The sequence below is a fragment of the Patagioenas fasciata genome, chromosome 4 (assembly GCF_037038585.1).
Source record: "Patagioenas fasciata isolate bPatFas1 chromosome 4, bPatFas1.hap1, whole genome shotgun sequence".
Lineage (NCBI taxonomy): Eukaryota > Metazoa > Chordata > Aves > Columbiformes > Columbidae > Patagioenas > Patagioenas fasciata.
Genome location: NC_092523.1, coordinates 45,299,849 through 45,326,119, shown reverse-complemented (window position 1 = coordinate 45,326,119; position 26,271 = coordinate 45,299,849). Strand labels below are relative to the sequence as shown.

The 26,271-nt window shown below is 35.6% G+C and overlaps 1 protein-coding gene across 7 annotated transcripts in view; it reads left to right on the top strand.

The window, feature by feature from the left end:
* Positions 1-26,271, top strand: part of GRIA2 (glutamate ionotropic receptor AMPA type subunit 2) — a 98,864-nt gene that overhangs the window by 43,198 nt on the left and 29,395 nt on the right. For all 7 annotated transcript variants that reach the window (XR_010651346.2, XM_065837705.2, XM_065837701.2 and 4 more), the window contains exons 3-6: positions 4,199-4,438; positions 8,458-8,654; positions 12,925-12,978; positions 15,404-15,565. Coding sequence is in view for 6 of the 7 variants with exons in the window: in XM_065837705.2 (XP_065693777.1) it covers positions 4,199-4,438; positions 8,458-8,654; positions 12,925-12,978; positions 15,404-15,565 (653 nt within the window). In the remaining variant the exon portion in view is untranslated. The remainder of the gene's footprint in view (positions 1-4,198; positions 4,439-8,457; positions 8,655-12,924; positions 12,979-15,403; positions 15,566-26,271) is intronic.

Below are 26,271 nucleotides of genomic sequence, written 5' to 3'. Positions count from 1 at the left end.
AAGCTTAATTTTTGTTATTGAACAAATCTGGGCCCTAGCTTTTGAAATAAAAGACTTGGACACATTTTTAGTGTTCTGGAAAACGAGGGCAAACTAGGTTTTTACCTATGTTAGTAGAAGAACAAGGAGAATTCAAATATAAAATACTTAATTCTTTAACTCTAGCAAAACCTTCCGGGAATGGTTGTTTCTCAGGTAACTTTAATTATTTACCCTGTTTCTTGGAATTCCCAGTTATTAGCCAGTCTAGTCGAGTCTGTCTAGAACAGTGATCACAAAATGAGCTTACTATATCCTTGCCCTCTTGTTGCTAAGTAGGCCATTGACTATTTCTAGAAATGGCAAGATGAATCCAAAGAAAAACAATTCACATAGAAGAGCTTGAAAGAATGCTGGCAGTTGCTTCTGATGTCTTTAATAAAGTAGATCTTTTCTGTTTCAATGGCTTATGAGTCCTAATCGTCATGATTTTTTTAATCTAATAACTGTGAACAGCTTGTGATTCACCATTATAAAACTGATGTCTCCAAGCAATAACAACATGACTGTTGACTTAGTCTAGGGTGGGAATCCTGCCAAAAACAATTACACTTTCTGCACATTTACGAGGTCACCCTTATGTATTTGGAAATACCATCCCTTCTTTTTCCTGCTGCTCCTGAGAGACCAAATGTCCCAGAACAATTGCAAGCATTTGTCTTGAGACAAAGTCTAGATGATTACTTTTAGCAAGTTTATATTACATGGCATCGGTGCCCTCACACTTATCTTTACAGGACTTTCACAGAGGAAAGCATAGCACTGAGGTTCTTCAGTGTACAACTGTGACACTGATCTCACTGACCCACATAGCTTAATATTTGCTAATGTGTGTTATGTCCTTAATTTCAATATTTGTGTTAGAAACACGTCCAGGTGGCCCTGCTTGAATTAAATGAGAGTTTATATCCTATGACAGTTTTCTTATTATTTTTACAAATATGAAATGATTTTGCTTTTATCTTAGTGTTTATCAGGATTGAGTACATGCATGTTGAATTCAGCTTTTAATCTGGAGCTCCTCTAAATAGCAAGAACTGCAGTGACTTGACTTGCCCAGGTGGTGGTGGTGCTTTGCATTTGCCTCTACTGTGCAGGAGTGGAGAGAAAAGTTCCAACTTTACCCATATTCCCCAGAAGATGGCACATACATGTAAGGACTAATGATTTTCCAGGTTTAACGACTATTAAATGGAGAACCATTAGCTATGTTAATGCCAGAGAACTGTGGTCAATAGGCAGTAAGTAACTAGTGAAGAGAGGTAGTATGAGTTTGTTCCATGTCAGGATGTTTGTTCTGAATGAACAGCAGTTGTTCGGGCTGCTATGTGTAAAGTGAAAGGCATCCCAACCAGATCTAATATGTGCCCGCAGTTCATGTTAGAAGCCTAGCATAAGTAATCTGGGCTCTTTTTATTTGCCCTCACAAATAATTGTAATGACTTTTTTGTCTTTGTTGGGTGTTGACTGGTTGATTTGTTTCATCTTTTAGAGGTATAGTGGGAATTTTTGTTTGTTTGTTTTTAATGGAAGTTGAGATCTACTAAGTTACATGAATTCAGGAGCCAGGACAGAGCCTTAACTAAAACTTCCCAACAGCATGGGCAGATTGAACTTCATTACCCCAAAGATGATTACTTGAGACCTGACAGGTCCAGATCTCTCCAGTGTCAGGAAATGAAGGATCAGGAAGGATCTGAGGCAGAAACTGGAATACAGTGCTCCAAAGAGCCAGACTTTTCTCTGTTAGAGAAGGCATCACCCATGGTACGCGAATTTTCTGGTGCAGGCTGCTGGCCCTGGTTGTAGGCTGTTGTAGGCAGTGTTATGTCATCTATGCCTGAAACCATTGACTTGTGATTGAAGAAAAGCAGGAAGTGTGGCAGCAGATGTGATAGCATCCTAGGAATCAGCAATACTGGCATAAAACTGTTTCATGTTTCAGTGATCCTGGGATGACACTGTTGTTGTCTCTGTCACCTTACATGCAGCATTAAAATGGTTTAATGCTGGAGATCACAGAAGTGGGCCAGTAGCACACACAGTAGTCTTCTGTGGAATTCTTGCCCAGGGATCCGAATGTAAGCTGGTGCTTTATTTTAATGTGTATTTTTGAAGGTGGATTGTGAGACATTAACACCTTTATTGCAGCAAGTTCAGAAAGTATTTAGCCTTTGCTGCAGATGGGAAACAATCGTTCGTGAGTCTGTGGGGAGGTAGTGAGTTGGTTTTGTCTCAGCGAGACCATAGTGATTTAAAATAGAACGAGTTCCAGTAACTTAAACAGAAAAGCTATTCAGAAAATTTGCAGCCTTTTTCAGAAAACTTTGTTCAACATGAGCAGTGTTATACCTTTAATACACTGGAGGTAAGTATTGGAACTTTACATAACAATTTGCAGTTGGAACAGGTCTGACCATCTTTTATCCTAGCCCTGGAAAACCTGCAACATCCTTTTGTGAAGGGGAGTATTATTCATCAAGTTTTTTAATCACTTGTATTCTCTCACCTGAGGTGAAATTCTGACCTAATTAAAGTTAATAGGTGATAACTGTTGAAACTGGCAGATTTGGAATTTCAATCATACTGTTTAGGTGCTTTTAATTGGAGTATAGAAATAATTAGGGTATGGGAAGTGACAGTGATAGCTAGGATAAATGAGCAAAGCCATAAAAAGAGAATAGTAACTAATAATAACAGGCACAAGAGGACGTTATTTAAAAAAAAATAAAGATATAACTTTAAAAGAGAAAATATTTTGTTAATATTAATTCAAATCAGAGAGATTTTAAAAATGAGTCAACTTATTTTTGCCCTGTTGCGTATTGATAAGGATCATGGCTGAAAGCATTGTGGCGAAACTAGTTCAGCCAGGAGATGACACATTCAGCGCAGGGGGAGCTGCGATTTACCTATCAATGACAAGCTAACGAGGCACAGATCAGGCCAGCTGACTGATACCAGAGATGGAGGATGTGCTGGAGGGCACATAGCCCCTTCTTCTGATATGCCCAGCTCGGCCAAAAAAGGGGAAAAGCTGAGACCCTTCAACATGGCCCGGGACTTGTCCAGACTTGTTGATCTTTTGCAATCACCCCTTCCCTGCGTGTCGCATATAGGGTTCACTGTCCCATCTGTTGGGACGGGACATGCCCTTATGTGAATTATATTCAAGGATTAGTGTACCAAATAGCTTGGAAAATTAACTTCAGTTACGCTGTGATTTATGTCTATAAACAGGTCAGGTATAGCAGGGATTGCAAGGAGGCTGACTCGTTTTCACTAGAAGGATGTCTTTTATTCAGGATGACAATGTGCAAAACAAAGAATGCATAGGTGATAAATGAGAATTAATCAGAGATTAACTTTTCCTTATTGTACCATGGTTTTAGAACTTAGGCACTTCTATAGTCTGCAGTGTCAAGGAGAAAAACCCAGGAAGAGTGGTGGTCAGTAGTGTTCATCAATGGGCTTGAATTGTCTCTAGTAATAAAACTGAATAATCAGCATGTTATTTACACCTATGAGGTTATTCTTTCTGCAGCATGGCCACAAGCGTCATCCAGAAGGACCAGCTTTTCCTGAGTCTTACAAGGCACTAATTAAAATAATATATTGAAACAGAAGGGTTTTAAAGCCAATCAGCTCCTTACTCTTCTGCTGTTAATAGATTTGCTTCTAGTTTTGGATTTATATTCCTGAAATGGAAAGTTATGTAAGGTATTTTGCAATTGCTCAGTGAGTCTTGACCTCAGAAACAACTTATTTTTAACATGACAAAAAATTCATTTCAATAATACTATTTGTGGTCATAATGACTCATTTTATAAATTACATTTGCCATTGATGCTTGCATCACTATTATTTACAATATAAATTGAATTTAAGAATAATTTGTCAAGTTTTATTTCTGAATTAATTATCTGGGAATGTGAACATCATGTCTGTGATTTTTGTTGGTCTTGTTTCTAGTGGAAGCTTTATATTACTGATTAATAATACCAACAAAAAATATTCCTCATAGCAGAGTATTACTGTTTTTCCATGGTGTTTATGTGATCAGACAATTGCGTTATTTTCCATAAATATATGCATGATAGAGTTTTCAATATTTTTTTTTTAATTCTCCTACGTAATTGTTTTTCTTTCTCCCTCATAGTCTGCTCCCAGTTTTCAAGAGGAGTCTTTGCTATTTTTGGATTCTATGACAAGAAGTCTGTGAATACCATAACGTCGTTCTGTGGGACTCTTCATGTCTCCTTCATAACTCCCAGCTTCCCAACAGATGGAACACATCCCTTTGTCATTCAGATGAGACCTGACCTCAAGGGAGCTCTTCTTAGCTTGATTGAATACTATCAGTGGACCAAGTTTGCATATTTGTATGACAGTGACAGAGGTAAGATGTGCTACTTTTTATCTGCATGCTCTTTGCTAGATGTATCTCACTGAAGTGCTGAATTGGTATTAGAAAAGTAAATGAGGAAAGGAATCTTTACCTGCAGCAAGTGTGAGAGCAAGCTTAAATTTAGAAATGAGTGTTTGGAACAGAAACAGAATTATTTAGATGAGAGTGAAATTATTACAGTATGTATTAATAGAATTGCAAGCATGTGCTGAAAAGCAATGTGAGATTAATCACATGTTGTAAAACAGTTCTATGAAAAGTTTTTCCTTTTTTTTTAAAGAAACACCTAAAGAGAAAAAAGCTAGCTGAGCATGAAGGGCAATCTACTACCTCAGGTTCACTCCACATATGCGAAATCAATAGTTGGGCACCAAGCAAGCAAGAATCTTGGATAAAGTCCCTGCTTCTTTGGTGACTGCTTTCAATAAATACTCAAGTTTCTCTCTCTGTTGAGCTTAGATTTTTGTTGTTGTTGTTGTTAAACCCAAATCATTATTTGTGAGCAATTTTCTCAGTGGTACAGCCTTCTCAAGACCTATGCCCTTTTATGGCTGTAGTTATAATAATGTAATAGTTTATGAACTGGGAAAAAACACTTGCAAATTGTGGTATATTTATTGGTTTTCTGAGAAGAAGAAGACTGCCCGTTCTGGAATTCCATTATTGTTATTCTCTCTTCAGGTTCTCCTCACTTAGTAGTCCTTGGCTAACTTTTTTATATTCATGCCTTCTCCTGTTCCCTTTAAAAAGGCTATTTTGTGGCTCACCTGCATGTTCATTGGTCACAGTTGAATATTAAATGCACATTAAATGGTGAGATGCCATTAGATTTAAATAATGGTTTTACCACACCGTGATTTATTGAATAATGAGATGACATTAGATTCTCTGCATTCTGATGCCATTTTGTACATTATGTTGTTCAGAAGCTGAAGGGATCTCCTCAAGACAGTTCTTTATCATTGTTGTAATCACTAAGCAAAACTAAAAACTGGTACATTGCTGCCGAGAGTAGTGTGTACAATGATGAACCCTAAGCCCATTTCTCAGATCCTTTTCAAATTCACATTAAAATCAGAAACATCCACAGAGGTAAAACTACTTGCTTAGCCAATACTCTGTCAATCAGCTCGCAGTGTGCAGTACGTGACCTGCATGTGATTTATGTTTAGGAAATACTGAAAACCACCTAGTTCTTCTGAACTGCACTGCCTGAATCTGGCCAGGAATAACAGCATGAAATTGTTATTTGTAATCACCCTTTAATTATGCCTTTTTTTCTTCTGTGTTTGTTTTAATTGTGGCAAGGGACCCCAGTGATAACAAGCTCCAAGGCATGAAATTCCTACCTTTATGCTGAGTAAATCATTGCTCCTCAGTGCTCCCACTGATTGCACAAGGTTAACTTGCAGAGTCAAGCAGTGTGTAGTCAGTAACACTGACAAATCCTGAATACACAGGGTCCACAATTTCTATAAACACTTTTGCGTGAGTTTTAATGTAGTGACAGTGACGTATATTTAGGGAGTGATATATAATAGTTTCCACCTTAAACACTGAAATAAAAATAGTCAAAGAGACTGACTCTTCATGGAAACTGTGAAAGCTAATAGGAATTAGTTTGACTTATTCCGAAAGAATAATTTATTGCTAGTTTTACAGCTCCTCTGGGGTTAGAGGATGACTGGTTGAAGTGTAGGGCAATTTCACATCTCATTCCTGTCCATAAGAAGTGGGGCCATTCAGTATATGCATATCCAAGTTATTACTGGATATAATATATATAGGGCAGTTGCTCTCATATGATGTGGATTAGTGTCCTTTCCCCTCCTTGCCTCTTCTGTGTTGCCCATACTGAACAGTGGGTTTTGGAAAAAGTAGTGACATTGTTGGAGGATTCTGTCTGTAAAAGAATTGCTTATTTACAGCCTCTGTTCAGTCCTCCTTTTTAGAGATCACTGAATTAAGAGTTTGTCTCATGGTGATCAGAAAAGGTTCAGGCACATGAGGTTCCCAAACAGACGATTTTCTGCAGTTCAAAAAAAGCAACTGAAGTTGTTTGAGTTTTCTCCTCTGCAGAGTCCTCCTTCCATTCTTTTGTTTGTTTGTTTTGCATTCTTTTGCAATGTGTTATTGCTATCAGAATAAACTAAACTGTATGGAAATGAAAAATCTGCCGCCTCTAAAAAACAAGAAATCCAGGCAGCCATTTAACATCTCTGTAGAGAGCACACCAAGAAAAGGCAGTCCCTAGGAAAAATGGAAGATCAGAGGAGTAAGATATAGAAAACCTTTGTAATAGATATGCATAACTGAGATTCTGTTTAGCTCAGAGGAAACATATAGACACATTGGAGGACCTGAAATCTACTAAGTGAGATCTAAAACAATGATTCGGATTGTATCTGTTTTAGTTTGGAGTGTTTTGTGGTTTTTTTTTTTGGTATGTGGGGTTTTTTAATTATTATTTTAAATTATCATTTAAAGTATTATTTTGAGGCACAGACTAATTTTGATGCTTTTTAATGTTTTAAAATATCCCATACATCTTTTAGTTTGCTTACATTTATTATCTTTTGTTTTTAGTACAAGTTCTCCCCGTTTATCTTTAACGTGTTATAAATAGTCTATATGTACCCTTGGGCTGCAGTTATCTATTATTTTAAAATAAATATTCATTGCATGACACACAAAACTTCATCTCAGTCTTCTTTAAAGACAACATAGAAAACCAGAACTATTTGAGATAATAATTGAATTTATGCTTTTGGAAGCCTGCCATCTTCTACCTTTGCTGATGACCAATCTTGCGTAGTGCTTTATGTCATTACTATTTTCACTGATAAAACTGAATTACTAAACACTGGCCAATCTTAATTATGTATTTACAAACTGTGAGACAAATTAATTATCACTATTTTCTATGTTTATGGACATAACCACTATTATTTCTCATGAGGGTTATAACTGAAGCTTCCTTTACATAGCAAGTCAGAAATTTGCCTCAAAGAAATGACTTCTGGTGATCTGTGGTTTCAGGGGAGATGAATGTGCAAAAATGTCAAGTGACTTGTGAGAAGGTCTAATTTTCTTTTTTTCTATAATATTATCTGCTATGCTTAAAATTGCTCTCTAGAATTATGTAGCATTCTCTGAAGGGAATTTAAACATAACAAGTCTAATTCCTATACTGCTGGAAATTGTTAAAACGGTATTTGTTGTATAGCAGAAATTAATTTCCGGCAGTAATTTTCATGTTTCTATACTCCATTATTAAATCCTTGAACAGGAAAACCAGTTAAGTAAAATCTTCATTGATTCTACAGTATGTTGTAGGCAGTTGCAGCTGTACAGACATCACAGCTTCCTAGCAGGAACAGTTGATAAAATGGAGGCAAACTTCTCTAGACTGTTTGTAGGAGTTAGCATGGAGCCTACTTATCTATATGAAAAAATACGTCTCTGACTCAGCACATCTTCTTTCATAATCAGGGATATGACTGTAGCCAGCAGAAATAATAATTCCATTATCACCACTGCAGAACATGGGAATTTTGCTGTAGACCTTAGTGACGTCTGGGATTAAATACAGTATTGCTCAAGCACTCAGAACAGAATCAATTCAATAGCATTTTGTAATAAGCAGCTGATGCTCTTGCCATAGTTAGATCACTTCTCTCCTAGAAGGCCTCTTTCCCAGCATGTGGAATCCGAGCAGTGGATCAGTGAAACCAGCAAAATCCCATGACGAGGAAGGTTGAAGCAAAACCAAAAGGTTGTCCTTACAGGGCTCTAGCCTGATTCCTTGCAGCGGTGTGAATAGAAATTTCACGCAATAAGAAGTGAATGGGCCCATACATATCTTCATTTCTGAGTCCTAACAATGTGTGACAGGTCAAACAAGTTACAGGGAAATCTTAAATAAGTAATCTCATAAATCACATTCTAGAAGCTTGTTACTCCCAAAGCTTGATCAGTCATATCTTCTGTTTTCTTCTGAACTTCTCTAGGCTTATCAACATTGCAAGCTGTGCTGGATTCTGCTGCGGAAAAGAAATGGCAAGTGACTGCTATCAATGTAGGAAATATTAACAATGACAGGAAAGATGAAACTTACCGTTCACTGTTTCAAGATCTAGAGGTAAAAAAGGAAAGGCGAGTGATTTTGGACTGTGAGCGCGATAAAGTCAACGACATTGTTGATCAGGTTTGCTATTCTCCATTTTTCGGTGACACTAGTTAGCTGTACTCTATAAGTAATTGTAATGAGTTTTCTCTTGCTCCTGTTTTGTGATTATTATGCATCATTTGGAAGTGACAGGTTTGTATTGAGGACCACATACATATCAGGCAGAAAGTGAACCTACAAATCCTATAATCATTCCCTTTGTTCATCTGGATTATTCCATATGCTCTTATATCCTGATTATATTAAAAATAAAATAAACCCAAAACCCAACCAAACCAAAACAAACCCACCAAACTTGTTAAGGCTATTTCACACCCTGAGTAGTGTACCATATTACATGTGGTTGATACACTATTGTAGATGATGCATTACAAATAGTTATATTATGTGTAGGAATTAGTTCTCCTTACAACCAGGAAGTGTTTTCTGCTTCTAATGCTTTTTCCGGGAAACTTTGCATCTTAGGAAGGCTGCTTCAACAGCTTCTCTTTTCCATTTAACTCCTTTCGTAGTTCATGTTTCTAAGCTCTTTGTCATTTGTACTGTCCTTGGATCTCTCTTCATTTTGCTTCCCTCTGAAAGTGTGTTAAACAAAATTAGATTCTGTATTCCATAGCTAAGACCTCCTGAGTTTTAAACATAACAGAAAATTATGTCTTCTCTCCTCCTGCATGTATATTATTTGCCAAAATGATTTTTATATATATATTTATATTTATTTTTTTTACAACAGCATCGCAGTGCTCTGATTCAAATTGTTGTCGTACTTTCAAATCCACCTCTTCAGTCCTAGCATCTAAGAAGGTCTTACTGTCTCTCTGTCTTCTTTTCATGCATTCAGAGCACAAGGGAAAATTATAAGGATAGCTGCCTGTTGTCTAGAGCTTGACCATGTGAGACTGTGCAGATTTGTAGGGATATATCATCAGAGTGTAGATATATTGGTTTGAAGCTTTTTTGAAGGACTTGTTATGTAACTCTTTCTTATGAAGGTCATTACATTTTGGAGAGGCTCAGGCAATGAGCAGTGTACTACATGGAGTGCATTGTATTTATCTGTTTTATTTGGAATTCATATCCACAAACTCTTACCCTAATTTTCACGATTAATTAGAATTTGTTCTTCAGAGCATTTGCAACCTCCATATCACCTATAGTTTTTTTAAAATAATATTTTCTTATTTGTTATCCATGTCAAGGAATGTACTGAATAGAGCAATGCTTAGGAGAAATAGTACTTACAGATCCTCTTCAGCTGGTTCTGTGTGGCTTTTCAAACGGTTGTTGACTGATCTTAAAGTGACTTTTTGTCTTGTGCATGTTCCATTAAGAGCTTGTAATGATGTCATATGGGACAAAAGCCTTATTATACTCAAGATATGTCACATCTGCTGTTTCCATATTATGTATTAGGTTAACTATCATGTCAGAGAAAGGAAAGAAATTGCTTTGACATGTTTTGATCTTGGAAAGACTATATTGATTATTTATTATTCTACAGATGATTTTGAAATTAAGTATTTTATATTCATTTCATCTCTTCCCTGATATGAATGTTTGTCTGACTAGAAGTTTCTTCAGTTTCTGCTTTTACCACTTTTTAAAGAACCCTCTGTACCCTTTAGATATCTCTCATTTTTACTGTCTTTGTTTAGTAGTAGAACTACCATTTCTGTGGCTGCTTCTTATTTGATTGCAGCTCTGGGATATTTTTTGTACCCTAATCGCACTTTGATAGATTCTGCCTTGTTTTGAGATTTTCTCAGTTTATCCCCACAGACTTTTGCTATTTCTTAAGCATACGGATGGGTAAACTTTTGATTTTGCTCTTTTGATTTGTAAGTCACTGAAGAATTCTAGGTAACTGCGAATCAGCTACACCGGTCAGTTAATGTAATTCCAATAATTTGTTCAATTTACTACTATGCCCTAGAATATGGTATTTTAAACTGCTGTCAGCTGTCTCATGTGGGTTTAGCCTTGAGATTCTCATTGCAAGATACTGTAGCAGTTTCTGGAGTTCAGTCTGGTTTTTAAGTCCATTATCTTATCACTCTAGATCTGCAACTTCTCTTTCTTACATAAAAATGTAAACTCACTTTCAGTTTCTCGGGTAGCCTGAAATAAAATCTAAAATAACTATTTCTCTATTAATTTTCTCTGTCTCTTAAAATGATAGCCTGTGCTGAACAATGAATTTCTTGGCCTTTGAGTGTGTTCTTCTGATTTTCTTTTCTGAAAGCAGAATATGTACTTCAAGTCTTGCTTTCCTACTGGATTTATTATTTTAAAATTATTTTAATTCCTACTCCCAAAAAAACTTCAGCAATTTCCTTCTTTTCTTGAGGGTGCACTTTGTATCAGTATCTCTTTTCTTTTTTTCTCTGTATTTTTACTGAGACACTTGCAACAGGCTTCCTGTTGATTAGATTTTGCCTTAATACTGAAGTATTATTTGCAGTCTTTATATATAGAGCAACGACTTTTTTACTTTCTTTCTTGCTTTCTATTCTTGAACAAATCTTCTATTGTAGCACTTTGATTTATTACACTAACATTGTAAACTGTGGTGGCAACCTCAGGTTCACCTAGTTATGCTTTGTAGACTCTGGATCTTTGTACAGACGCACAGTGTGTTTGCTAAGTCGCTTCATCATTCTTATCTTCTGTTTTGTGTTATAGTTTCTCTTCCAGATTTCAACAGTTTATGTAAGTTGAAGTTGAAAAATATTTCAGTTCCCAGCTCTCTTCAGACTAGTTTATATCCCTCTTCTCTGATTTGGCAGGTCAGTGTTACCATGCTCTTCATTATATAGCCTCTATCCTCAGCCAGCCTCCTTTGCAGAATCTCATTTCCCCCTGATGATACCCTTTGGTAAGCTGTGCGATTGCTGCTATTTCTTGTCCATCCCTGCTTGAGATGCTAGTCTAAACTAGGGACACTGGTGAATACCTTTTGTGTCCAAAGCTCCTTCATCATGGCTTTTGGATCCACCACTGAATCTTCTCAAAGTTTTAACTGGCAGCATCCTTAATGTTCATATGAAGGAGTGACACATTGCGATGATTCAGAAAGCTAGATTAATGAAATAGTAGTACCCAGTGGCAGTTAGAGCATAATTACTAACTATTGATTCAAAGACTTGCAGCCACTGGTCATTTTCTCAGATACCAGTGAAGAAGAGACATTTTATGCAGAAGAACCAATCTGTTTGGTCTAACAAAATTTTCTTTGGAAGCAGCAGCTGCATAAGAAATACATCTGAAGATAGTTCTAAAACCTTTTAATAAGTAGTGAGTTTTAAGTAGTCTGAACCAAATAACTGGTTTAGAATAATAAAGTTCATATATCATGTATATATTGAGCTCAGAAGAGGAATAATTGAATAACTTCTATGGCCTGTCTAATGTGATTCCTCTCAGTCTTAAACTCTAGTAACATAAAGTTTATTGTTAAACACTACCTTCAGTTATATTCCTGTAACTTCATTAAAGCATGTATATGGAATGTTGTTCATTACTATCTTGATATAAGTTACAGGATACCTATTCTGAATATTTTAGTTATACGTGAAATGAGGAAATAAATGAATCGTCCTCTCTTGATTAAAGTTGTTGTCATTGTTCAAAAGATGGAAGAAATCTCTAGAGTCTTCTTATTTCTCTTTCTCCAGAGAAGTGTTTTGCTTCAGATGGAAACTTCCTGTGCAGACATAGTCTTAACTAGGAGTATTTGGGAGAAGAATCCATGGTACATGCTTGCCAGTGGAGACTGCTGAGAAACCACCACCTTTGGGAGGGATTATGAGGAAGCTGTAGGGCAATAAACAACAATTTTAACTCTAAAGACCTCCTTATAATGTAGATTCTTTTATTAATGTCAGTGAGCTTTTAAGCTTTTTCTAGTTCAAAGAATGTTACAATTCTGCTACAAAGGGAGACTAATCTCAGCAGGAATCTCTGAGGCACAGGACTTCTACTGCATGACACCTGCTTCCTTCCCGTCCAGGTTGTACCTTTAATACAAAGCATAGTAAAGTAATTAGCATTCAGCTCCTCTGCTTACAGATCTTGGGACTTGGACTTCAACATGACTAATTTCCATCAGTGGAGAGCATGTTCAGTGGTGCATTAAGTAAAATAAAAGTAAAGTACTGAACAAACCCAGTATTGCGTACAAGAAAGCTCATAACTAGCTTTTACATCATACTGCATTTTGTAGTTTTTAAGTCTCAGTCCATATATCAGGTGAACATTCTCCATTACAGGGATATTTCTTTTTTTACAGGTTATCACAATTGGTAAACATGTTAAAGGATACCATTATATCATTGCAAATCTGGTAAGCATTTTTAATATTTAAAATACGTCTATTACTCATTTTACTGTTTATGGAAGCACATCAGCTATTATTTTGTTTTAAATGCATTTTAGAAAATAGAGAAAAGCTAAGTGTCATTTTGGCTCTCTGAATGAATGCATGTGTTGAGGTGGTATTTGTTTTAACGGCTGAGTCTTTTCAGGGCTTAAATGCTTCCTGTGATATTCCCTTCAGTGGACATGAAGGTTGCTTATCACTCTCAGTAGAGCTGCATCCCTTTTTCTACATACTTTAGAAAAGTAGAGTACAGAAATTAAAAAAAATAAAAACCACAACTTTGCAGGTTATAGGCTCACACATTCATTCAGCAAACTAGTATTTCTTCTTCCACCTCCAAAATATGTAAAAATTACAGTTCTCAGCTTTCATTCTGCTAGACTAGTGAGTCTTAGCTTTACACATCTTCTTTTCTCAGGTTGACTTGGTAATCAGTTTCAATTAATCCTTTATTGAGCATGGCTGATCACACAGTATAGCTAATAATGTTTCTCTAAGGAGGAAGGTTCAGGAAGCTTACTAAATGCTGTCCAGGTCATTTTTTTGAAATTGTATCTAAAGATTAAGGGCCATTTTACTGACATTAAAGTCAACAGCACTTATTTACTGAAGCTAGGGAATGTTATCCTTTTTTTTTTTTTGTAACAGATAAAGCAAATTCTGCAGGCTTGAGTCGCAGTTATTCTGTTCCAGAAAAAAGCTTTGGGATTTGAATAGTGTGAGTGCCTCTAAACAGGTTTTTTTGAGCATTTATTCTTGGACTGTGATAGCGTTTGGTATAAATTCCAGGAGAGCCTGGAGTGCTCTAGTTTACACCCTGTCTTCCATGGTCCTTTGAGGGGCCTGAGAGAACAGAACAGCCATAGGGTGTCTGTCACACTTCAGATATCATAACTCCTGTCTCCTCCCAACCTTTGATCTGAACACTTCCCCCCTCCAGGCAGGGAGTATTCTGAAGAATCATGTATGTCACTAGACAGATGAGAGGAAGCCTTATACTCTAAAGACCTATTTAAAGGCAGAACAGTGGGATTTCATTTTTATATTTATTAACTAATTTTTAGGATAAAGAAGATCAGCTACTAATATTCACAAAGCAAACATAAAATTCTTACAAAATTTGAAAAACTCTCTAACTGTTAGACATTTGTATTTTGCATTGCAAATGTTATATAAAGTGTCTTTTAGTCTTAAGGGAAGTAAACATTTTAGAACAATTGCCTAGTGTATTTCATTATGTTGACTGGATGCTATTTTAGCCATTGCTTTAAGCTTGTAACAGTAAGCCTATAAAAGCTAAAATTTATTGAATATTGTATTTTAAAGCTGTTTAATATCATATTTGCTTCCTACAAATTTATACAGTTTTAATGCAAATATTGTAGATCTTTTGTATAATATCATATAAACAGATATGGTAATGATTTTAAAACTGTATTTTTTTCTGTCAGAAAGAAAATTTGTCTAGTACTTGATCATATCCCATCTTCTTCACTGAATCCACATTTTTCTTTTCTTGACTAGTAATATGCTTCTCCAGTTTTATCAGCCAGTCAAGAAATTCATCTATTTTAAGAATAAAACATGCTGATAGATGGAGAAAGGATCAAAGTATACAATGAATGTTCCTGTTCAAACTTCAAGCTCATAATAATATTGAAGAAAGTTTCATGATCCTTGTAGAAATGTCTATTAGCATGCAGTGAGACATCATTGATGGGTATCATTAACATGCAATAATTAAAGAGCATCTAGTATAGCAATTGTAGCAACTTCTGAAAATGTGGTCTGAAGTTACTACCTCTTTTTATGTTCCTTCAGAGCATTCATTTAAATTGAAGTGTCTGGAATCAGTATTTTGTGTAAATTCATTTGTATGGTCATTTAGGACAAGGTAAAACACAGAACATAGAAAACAAAACATGTACTGTTTGTACAAATGAGAAGTAGTTCTTTATACTGGAGCGAGGAGGCAGGGGAAACGGTAAGTCCTTCCACATGCTTTAGTGTTCCAAGCAAAAAGAGGACTCAGCTGTGGCTGTAACTATTCCTGACTAAAACCTACTTGCCTGTTATTAATGTCAGTCTTCCCTTTCTCATGTAAGCAGTCCCATTGAAGTGAACAGGATTGTTCAGGAATGTGAGCATGGCAAGGCCAGATCCACTCAGCCTTTGCTCTATAAAGATGTGTCTAGTGAGGATTGAGGGGCATTGCTGGCTGCTGGAGCTGACAACTTAATCCTGGCAGCCCAGGACTAAATTTGGATCCTGTTTGAGGAAAATGTTGGCTTACACTTCTGCAGTAGAAGTCACATGGTAACTATTTGTATATGCTCTTGAGAGATCTGCCAAAAGTGTTGAAATAACAGACAATGTTTTCTGTGCCCAGGGATTTACTGATGGAGATTTGTCAAAAATTCAGTTTGGAGGAGCTAACGTCTCAGGATTTCAGATAGTTGACTATGATGATCCTCTGGTGTCAAAGTTTATACAACGTTGGTCAACATTGGAGGAAAAAGAATATCCTGGTGCACACACTAGTACAATTAAGGTATGTCTTATATTTGTTTTAACCATGACAGATGTACAGGAAGTGAGGGAATTGGAATAGAAAGACAAGAGACGGAGAAAGCCCTTCAAAATCAGCTTGTGTTAGCACAATTTTATATTTCTCTGGGGTGCTTTTAACATTCTCTATCCTAGGACTGGTCTGACAAAGATACTGCACTGTCAAAAAGATTCGAGACAACTTTAATTTTTCTTGTGTCACTGTAAATCTGCACCTGGCAGCTTGTTAAATAATTGATTTGAATGTGATGATATATTAAATATCTGCTGACATTTTTTTTTCCTCTTCCTTTGTGTTTCAAAATGTTTTAAAGGCAAATATGTAGTCATACATAGATTTCCAGGGAGCACAGGTCTGGCGCTTTCTGCTATAACGTAATCTCCCAAAGAAATGGTAAGACAGTTGCTTTGAGACAGATGCCTGAATCCCACAGAGACTTTTAAAATTCAGCGGTGTGCCTGAGGTACAGAATCATGGTCTGTTTTCAGGCCTGAGTGACACCAAATGTGACAATGCACAAGTGTAACTTCCTTACCTTGTTTTTCCCTCTGGATAAAATTGGATTAATAGTGCCTTCTTACCTCATGTGACTGTTTTGAGGATCAATTAGTGCTTGCAAGATGTTAAAAGAATAATGCAATTTTAATGCTAAATAATTTTTGTTTTAAATAATATGATCAGAAATTTTATTAATAAGTATACTTAAATAACTCTAAAATGTGCTAAGACAAAAAGAGAGATGGCAAATGTTCTAGGCATAGCTTTTTTTGTGTTATATTTTGAATATGATTTATAATGAGATGGCTAAGAAGCTTGAGCAAGGAATGCAAGAACCATTTTTTAAATTCCTAGAACAAAAATCCTGTAAAGTGCACAACCTTAATTTAAATTAAGAAATAAAGTTTGTAGGTTCCCTTTTTCTGAGGCCAGATTTGCAGGAGACTTAGTCAAAGCTATGGGTTTTTTTGGTTGTTGTTGTTTTTGTTTGTTTGTTTGTTTTGTTTGTTTTTGTGTTTTGGTTTGGCTTGGTTTTTTTTGTTTGTTTGGTTTTGGTTTTGGGTTTTTTTTTGTGGGGACTTAATCAAAGCTGTGTTTTTTCTGTGGTTATATTTTTATTCAAAAATGTTTGACAGTATAAGTCAATTTCTCATTTGATGTTTGACAAAATAAACTAGAGTCTGTGTCATGCCTTTAGATACATATTTTACATTGTATGTAATATGAATGTAATATGTATTGCTCCCATTTAGGAAAAAGGGAAGGGATGTGGCTGTGGGTGATTAATACAATTCTTTAGTCTCTCTGATTCTTGAGTGCCTAAATTTACCTGCCTACCTGCTAATGTTGCAGAATCGTAGTCTGGAAATAATCACAGTTAAATGCATGGCTAATGTAAAATACCTAACAGAAACCAAGATGCTGTTTTTCTCAATGGAAAGCTAAATAGGTGGCACACAGTGCTAAGGATTCTGGCACCTCAGATATTACTTAAAATAGGTGGGGAATTGCATGTGTGTTAGATAAGATGAAGTGGTTGCAATTTCTTGTTGTAGCATTAAAATCTTTAAGTTTATCACAGATAAACTATATTTAAACCTTTATTTAAACCTTTTTTAATTCTGTGATAGGTCCTTTCAAGTCTACTAGAAATTGGAAGGGTTGAAGGCGAGTTTTTGAAAAAATCTTATGTTTTTGAGATTTATTTTATTATGGATAGGAAAAATAAACTAATTGAAACATTGAAATATTTTCATGCATGTCATCAACTTAGAAGACAGTTTAAATTCAATTTAAAAGTCTGATCTGTCTTCCTTTATATATTGTCTGCTCACGAAATATACAGGATCACACTGATCTTCAGTGAAGAGATTGAGACATGTTAAATAACCACATAAATATATAAATACATATAAATGCTAGAGGTATTGATGGGAGTAAAAAGTAGATGCATATTGCAATGTTTTGAGAGGTTGATTGTATCAGTTACTGTATTTCTTCATGTATTTTTCTATCTTTTGCCTTTAAATGCGTATTACTTGTAATTTTGCCTGCCATCACACGTGAGGACAGAGCTGTGTCACATTTCATTCCTATCCTTGAGGGAGCCAGAGCAGAATCATAGAAATCATAGGAAAAGGACAAGAAAGGTGTTTGAGCAGTCAGTCACCTGGTCCATCCTCCGTTCCTGAAGGCAGAATCAGCTATACCTGTGCAGTTCCTGCATATAGTGATTTCAAAACCTCCCCAAACATTCTATTGCAGAGCATAAGTAGTCTTGTTTTTAGGTTTTTTGTTTGTTTGTCTTAAAGCAGCCATTATATTGCCTAATCCATTACTCCTTTATCTGTTTCTAATGGATATGAGGAAGTTCCCATTTTTAGCTGTCCTATATTTGAAGATGTCTGCCATATTTGTCCTTGCTCTCCTCCCTGCTAAACTAAATAATCCCTTTTCCTTTGAATTTTCTCCTCTCAGATCCTGTTCATTGTTTTGCTTGGGAACCTTTCTAATTGGTACTCATGTTCTTTGAAATGCCAGACTGGGTACTGCATCATATCTGTGTGCTGTGCTGTAGAGATCAAAATAATAGCTTCATGTATCTCAGAGACAGTACTCCTTTCAAGGCTTTCTTTTGTGTTACTTTTGGTTTTGTTTTGTTTTTTGTTGTGTGGGGGTTTTTTGTTTGTTTTTGGTTTTGTTTTGTTTGGGTTTTGTTGTTGTTGGGGGGGGGGTGTTTGCTTTTTTGTTTTTTTCCCTCGCCATCATGACACTGTTGGAAAATACTTATCAAGAGATACACACTAACATCCGGATCTTTTTCTGCATTGCTTTTCTGTACTACTGCCAATTTAAACAGTTTCATACCATATCTATGCACTTGATCATTCCTTTAAAGTACAGAATTTTTCATCTATTTTTGTTGAACTGCATTTCCTACCTGTTCCTCCTAAACATGCCATTCCTTCTTACATAAATATTCTAGCTGTGTTCATTATCCTTTACTTCTTGGAACAGTGTATAAACATCTAAGTTATTTAGCAGGTTTAACTCACTGGTCTCTCATTTGTCCCTTCTGTGATCTTATGAATCGTATTTCTCTCCTTTTGGTTTTAAGGCAGTTGTTCAAATTGTCAGTGGTTATAAATGAACTCTTGCCACCAGTTCCCAAAGAATCTAGGAAACTGTCACTACCAATAGTGTATGAAACAGGAAGGCTAATAAAAGTCCTGTGTTACCAATACAGCAATGAGAGGAGGTTACATGCCCCTAGCAGGCAATGTTAGCCCTGGGATTGCGAATGTTATCTCATTACAGGCAATGACATCACAACTGTGTTGTATTATCTTATTTTTGTAATCCAAAAAGGAGTATACATTCCTTTTACATTATAAAATGCAAGTCAATGGAATATGGCTGAGCCAATGTGACAAGACATATCACAGCACTCAAGTAGAGTCCTGAAAATGTAGAAAGACACCTCTTTCTAAAAAAACATACATTTTAAAGCAATGAACTTTTCAAGAAAGAAAAACGTTGTTGAAAACATGTTCTACAAATTCCCAGAAGAGGACCTGGATCAAATTGCTTTAAAAATGCATCTTCACAATTTATAAATTATTAACTATAAGAAATTGCAGTCTTAGGACATGGATGAGAAGAGGCACTGATTTTATTTGTTGCTGCACTGTACCTGTACTGATAAAAACCACGAGATTTAAAGGTAAAGTAGGACGCTTAAAACTCCAGTGCTTTGCTGCCTTTTTACAAAAAGTATTTTCATTTTTCAAAAGTAAAACTGATATACTGTTTACCCCAGAGTAAATTTAAAACATATCTGTTGTAATTGAAGGTGGTACCAGTCTCTGCATGCAATTCTAGATGAGCCAATAATGTGTAGATCTTGAAACCTACCACAGAGCATCCTGGCAAATTTTTTTGTCATGTAGCAAAACAAAAGCCACACTTAATTTTATGAAGGCCTAATAATAACAAGCCGAAGTCCCCTTTTGATCCATTATTGTGTATTTACAAATATGCTGGGCTTTCTCACCCTTAGTGCATCAGGCTATAATGTCTGAGGCAAACTTCTTGCCGTTGTGGAAGGACACTGAAGGAAAACACATCCATTCACATCCAACTGTTCCAGTTCCTAATCTGATTAACCCATTCTGTTTGGGGGCAGCCTTTGGTTTAATTCCGGGAAGAAGTTCAATTTGTACCTCCTGAAGGCTAGGCAGACTTAAGTACTAAGTCATCCTACTCTGTGATGAGCTTTTCTAAGAGCAACCTGAGGCTTGGTGTGTGCAAGTATCTGAGCCGAGTTGTGTATGATATATACAGAAACTACATGCAGAAAATAATTTGGGGCTGTCTGGTTGAAACCCCAAGGCAGTTCGGACTCCTAGAGGATAGCATTGTGTTGGAAGATGGTAACACCCCCAGTACTTACTGCAGCTGTTTTCAATGGATTAAACTGCTTCATGCTTGTACATGATGTTTCAGATGTTCAGAATTCATAGGATTGCATTTCAGGCTTCATAATGTCTTTCCCACACACAGAATCAATGCATAACTATGATAACAAAATGAGAGATTGGTTTTGCCTTCTGATTTCACCTTTAGTAGTTTCACATTTTCAAGTCTCTTTTATAGCCAAGTCATGTAGTCTTTTAGAAAATTATTATGAAATCTATTTTTTTCAAAGATAGTGTGATTCTAGAATTTGAAGTGTTTGTATAGTACCGAACAGTGTGCTCTTTATGATAAAATTGCAAAAGCTGAAAACTGCCGGTCTTAAACTGTAACTCAGGAAGAATGAGGCTTGTCATTCAAATCTGCTGTTTGAACTCTTCTGGTACCTATTTACCTCAAGTATGGAATACGGAAAACATGCAGACAAATATAAAAATACCTATTTAGCTTGCAGAAATAATTACAGTTCAGATGACTCACTGATAATAACGAACAAAGAAGAGAAGAGTGAAAACATTTCTTCAAACTAGAAATTCAGAAAGAATTTAGTCTAGATATAGACAACTAAGCAAAAGTGTACAATTAATGAATTAGACAATACCTTCATTTTGGGGCATGCCACTTATGATTGCAGTGTGTTGCAAGATGGTTTTATAATACCAGGCATTTTATTAAGAGTTAAAAGTGATATTCTGTTGCACCTGCTATGGTTTTAATGGAAAATTGTGATTGATTATGCCTGAATTAAAGTAGATTATAATGATTTATGAATAAAAATTTTTTAAAAAATCAGCTAATTTCAGTATTTATTATGTGATTTAGTCAGGAACTAAACTGGAGTGGTGTTTGTTTTTTTTTTTTAAGTGTCATTGTAAAACTGTAGTTTTTTCTGGCTACATTTTCCAGTCCTTGTGTTTTGGTTTCCTGAGCATAAAAATATACATCTAGCAGCTGGCATTCCAGCTACTTGTTTTCACTGGGCTTTTGAATCCTACTGTTCAATCTTCTCTACTTCCAAAAATATATATGAAAAATGTGGACATAAGAAATTTCAGTGTTAAACTTATGCTTCTTTTTAATACCTTAAGGCCCTTTCCGTAAGTAATCACTCATTCCAGCGTAGTTGGTTCATTGTTTTTTTTAAAGAAAACTCAATTAAAGAATGGAACATTTAGTCAGTGAAAGCAGTGGATGGTTTGAGGCAATATCTGTAGATTTGTCTCAGACATACAAAGGGCCTATTGACCCAGATCCTTCGATCCTGCAAGTGAAAGTGCCTGAACTGTGCCAAAGCAAAAGTATTTGCCAGGGTTCAGAAAACTACGGAGCCAAGTCCTGATGTCCCTATGCAGCTCTGTTTCTTTGAATTATTAATAATTATAAGTGTTTAAGGATCTTCAACCAACAAAGTGCAATGGATTCCTCCTGCCTGTTTTCCCAGCAACTCACTTATTTCAACCAGCGCTTCACCTTAATGTGTTCTTTTTCGCTGCCCTGATAAGTGAATTTGTGCGAGGTGTATTGTAATGTCAGGTTCAGGTACCTCTCCTGCAGATTGTTACAGAGAGTGACGATGATTCAGAATATATTAAAATCAAATTAAAATATCATTTAGTGTGGCTTTATTTAATAGGCTGGTGAAAAATTTCAATCTAAAAAATCCTCATATGAAGTTACAATATAGAATCATTTCTGTTGCAGAGTTGTTCAAATTCTAGGGTAAATAAATTATTTCCATTAATGTATATAGAACTTTCTGTTGGATATGAGTAAAAAAAATATAGCTGAAGAGCCAAATAGAGTTTTCAGGTTATTATAATTCATATAGTATTAGTCATTTGATAAGACAGAATGATCTGTTCTCTAATCTCTCTTCTACCATTTTCTTAATTGCATCAATCATTAATTATTCTACTAGAAAAAAAACCTAGAATACATTTTTATAATAATCATAGTAACTTTCTTTGGGTTAAAAACTCAACTCATGAAGGATATTTACCATGGATAATAATGCTTGGATGACCATTTTTTTTTTCATAAAAAGAGCAGTGATTGAAGACTACATTTCAGTAAATATTTTAGAAAAAAAGCATTTTATATTTTAAAATTTATGTCTGCTCTAAGTCACATATGCTTATTGATTTATGACTAACCTCCGTTTTTTAAGAGAAAGTGACTTTTGTGATAGAACATAAGAATTTAAAGAAACTCAAGTGTAGTTTTAGGGTGAAGTGGATTAAAAAAAAAAAAAAGAGAGAGAAAAACAAAGCCGAGAAGAAACCCCCACAAAAGAACAAACCACCACTCCCTCCCACAAATAAAGAAAAAAATCCCCACAAACTCCACACTTTAGCATTTTAAACATTCATACTAGTTCTTTCAAATCCATTTCTTATAGCATGATTTTTCAGAGAAGTCTTTTGCCTTCATATTTGTACATTTTATTCTCTGCTTTAAATATTCCTACTTGTTCTATTTTCACTGTCATAACAGTAGCCTTCAGTTTTTGCTGCCGGATACTCCTGATTTATAACACTATGAATGTACTTTTCTCTAGCTTAGCCTTGAAGAAAAAAAAATTATGTATTCATATAGTGACAATTAAAAAGGCATATGTTCTTTGTTGTTTACAGTAAATTAAAGGTGATTTTATCATCAGTGACATTGCTGTTTTGCAAGTGCATCTGTTTAAATTTAGAAGTACGATTACACAAATAACTGTAAAATCTTATTTATTTTGTCAGTTTAGGTATTTTCCACAGAAAGTGGCATGGGTTAGAAAACAACATCATCTTTTTGTATAAGTAAAATGCTGTGGGTCTAAATCCAAATAATTGCTTATATTATTTCTGTCAAGCTCTATGGATTCAAATCCAAGCAATTTTTTGTCAAGCTCTGTGTGTTTTTTGGTGATACAAAGTTCACCAGGAGTAAGCTTTAGGTTTGACAATTAAGAGGGTTTAAAAAGCTTCTAGAAAAATTGAAATAATAGGCCAAGAATTCATAAACTTTTTAAGGAGCTTAATAAAAAAAAATTAGTTTAGATGGTAAACTTTTCACCCATTGAGTAATGACCAGAGGCTTGAAGAACCTCCATGGTTTGAGGTTCAAATACGCTGTTACACAAATGTAGTGAATGTACAGTTCACAAAATATGTGCAAAATATTTAAATTATGAATAGTGGAATGTCGTTTCTGCCTTCAGTGTAGGGAGAGATTAGGTGTCTTCCTGATTTATTTATTTTTAATTTTTTAGGATTCTTCAGAAGGAGAGGGATGAAGATTAAATTCACTGCAGGTCTCATAAGCCTATATGTATTAGGTAGAGAAAAAAAATAGCGTGAAGATTTTCATTAAAAACTACTGTACTCCTTTCAAGTTCTTTTTTTTTTTTTTGTGCCTGATAGTTATCCTTTCTCATTAAAAATGTGTTTAAAAGAAGATATTTTTGTATTGCAGCATAGTATGATAGATTTAGAAAAAAGGGCTACAGCTGTGAGCGTTTGTTTTGTTATTATTTGGTGGGGTTTGTTTGTGTTTTGGGTTTTTTAATACTAGCATAGAAACTACCATGTTGTTTTTAATGGCACTGGCTAGGAGGATATCTTGCAGAACTTGGTGTCTGGTTCAATATTTCATTTATTTTAGATTGCTTATACATTATTGTTGGAACAACAGCAAAATAAAAGCCTTGTCGAGCAGTGCACTGTACTATAACACCAGTACTGACCGCTCTGAGTGAGCAATATTGAGTCATCGCAATCTTTGTATGTTTTAGATCCATTCACCACGATCAACAAAAGCTGAGACAAAACAACATGGTGGAACCAGAGTAAATGGCAGGAGCTTCTGAAAGCATCTGCCCATCTTTCTGTGGGCACAGATAGCTTAGTTGATACGAAGGTTAAAGGACTTCTGAGATTGAATGACATGCCAGAGCTCGTTCTCTGTAGTGCGTTTTCAAAAAATAAAGGAGGCACAATGTTAGACTAATTTTACCTTCTGGATAATGAAAGGGATAAATTCCCACACAACTTCTCCGTTAACACTTCTGAATGAGTGCAAGACACACAAGCTGACTTGCTGTTCTGGATGAAGGTCTGCAAATTCAGTAGATCCAAATACCAGTGCCATTAATAAGATCTGGCATTACTCTGTTTCTTCCTGGAAGACAGAGGGTTCACTTGGTTGCCAAGACTTTTGTCCAGATCCGGAATTTTTTTATTCTCTGACATCTTTCTGATATTTTGAAGAAACATCTGTTTTACGGTATCACTAGATCTTCTCTTTGGCCATTGCACTAAATCTAATTAGAATTTCTGTCCTCAGTGCAAAACCAGAAAAAGAAAATTTGGGAAAAAAAAAAAAAAGAAAAGTAGGTACCTGTACTCTTTTTTTTCTGCTGAATTAGAATCTCTGATGACTCCATTGAGTCAGATTGGAGGTAATCTTGGGGGAGGAATTACAGTCTAGGAATCTCCTTTCTATTAGAGTAGTAGTTGAAATAGGTAGAAAGGCCGACCACCTTGGTGTTCGTAAATCTTGTGATCTTTGCTATATTCAGTTTTAAAAGGAGTTAAAGAGGTCAGTTTCCCCTATAAATATCCTACAGGGGGACTGTTGGGATGATACAAGTGCCCCAGTCATGTCAGTGTCTGCTGATGTGATGTGGGCACGTCTTTCAAACAGGAGTCAGATTCCCAGGGCTGCAGGCTCAGGCAGGTGCCTGACTAGAAACCAAAGCTGTTCTGGGATGTGCCCAGAAAACAGCCTTTCTAAACCAAACATGAAGATACCTAAAGAACATAAACACATCACAAAATTATCAGGGTTTCTGGATAGCAATTTTGCACACGAACACTCAAATTTTTCCAAGGTGACAGGTTGCTTAAGGTGTTCTTTGCTTCTAGTGTGCTGCTCAAAACATTATGGCATTTCAGATTAAAAATACTGATTATTTGTTTAGCTGTTCTGTGCACACAGAATGCTGGAATTGCATTTAAATAAAGGCTATCATCAAAATGTGAGTTGATGTGACTTTACAATGTCTGAAAACAAAAATTAATAAAGCATATCTGTTAAGATAAATAGGGCTTGATTTCAAATCCCGTGCTTATTGAGATTAATTTTAAAATCCAGTCGATTTACATTTTATTCATTTCTCTTCACTTTTAGTCAGGACCAGGATTGTTATTAAAAAATTTACAAATAATCAGCTGATATTTCCAAATACCTTGAATATATATGGAATATTTTCAGCTGGAAGCAAGTCTGTTGTAAAGGCTGCTTGTTTTCACAGTAGGTCCATTCTAATGTAAAGATTAAATAGGAAGAGGCAAGCGTTCAGTCTTTTCTGGGCTCTCTGACCGCTACCTCATGTCCCCAGTGTTTGAAACATGCTCATAGGTAATGAAGATGCTCCTGTACTTAAAGCCTATTTGCAGGTTGATTGGCATCCAGCCTGACATGCTGCTTCATACAGACCCCATTCATGCTAATGCCTGCAGAGAACAAAGGAGCATGATGCATGGTTATGGACACAATTAAAAAACATCTGGATTTACAATGGCATTTATGTGTACAATATTTGATAATGTCTCTTATTTCTATCAGAAGTAACTATTTCCATACCTGTGCTCTGTCGTGACAATATACAGTGGATCACAAGAGATCCTGAAGGAGAATTTTCTTCTTACTCTTTCATGTGCCAAGCAACTTTCAGATGTTTTCCAAAGTGTGTGTAATACTGACCATTTCAAATTAGCCCCAAGATACATTTGAATTTAAGACCCTTAAGAAATAGGTGACTGAATTGCAATAGTTTGACTACATTGAAAGACTACAGGAGGTAGTTGTCCAGATCCTTTACTAGTTCTCGACGGATAAATTTGTCTCGTTCTTCATGAATAAGGGTTTACATATGTATAGACCTATTTTTGTATATATATAAGATATTAAAATGCAGTAATGCGTCTGTATCTATAGCCCAATCTCTACCACTTACTTCTGAAATTACAAACAATTTGATAAGAGTTTTGTAAATGTTTTGACGAAAAAATGCAGTTATTATACAAAGCACTATGAAAAGGCAATTCTGCTTTTATGGTATATACAAGCATTCAAGTAGAGGAATACTTTGTTGTGAGAAAAATGCACAAAATTCGGATGAGAGATTTTATTGAATATAATCCTCAAAGCAAAATAAAGCTGTAACA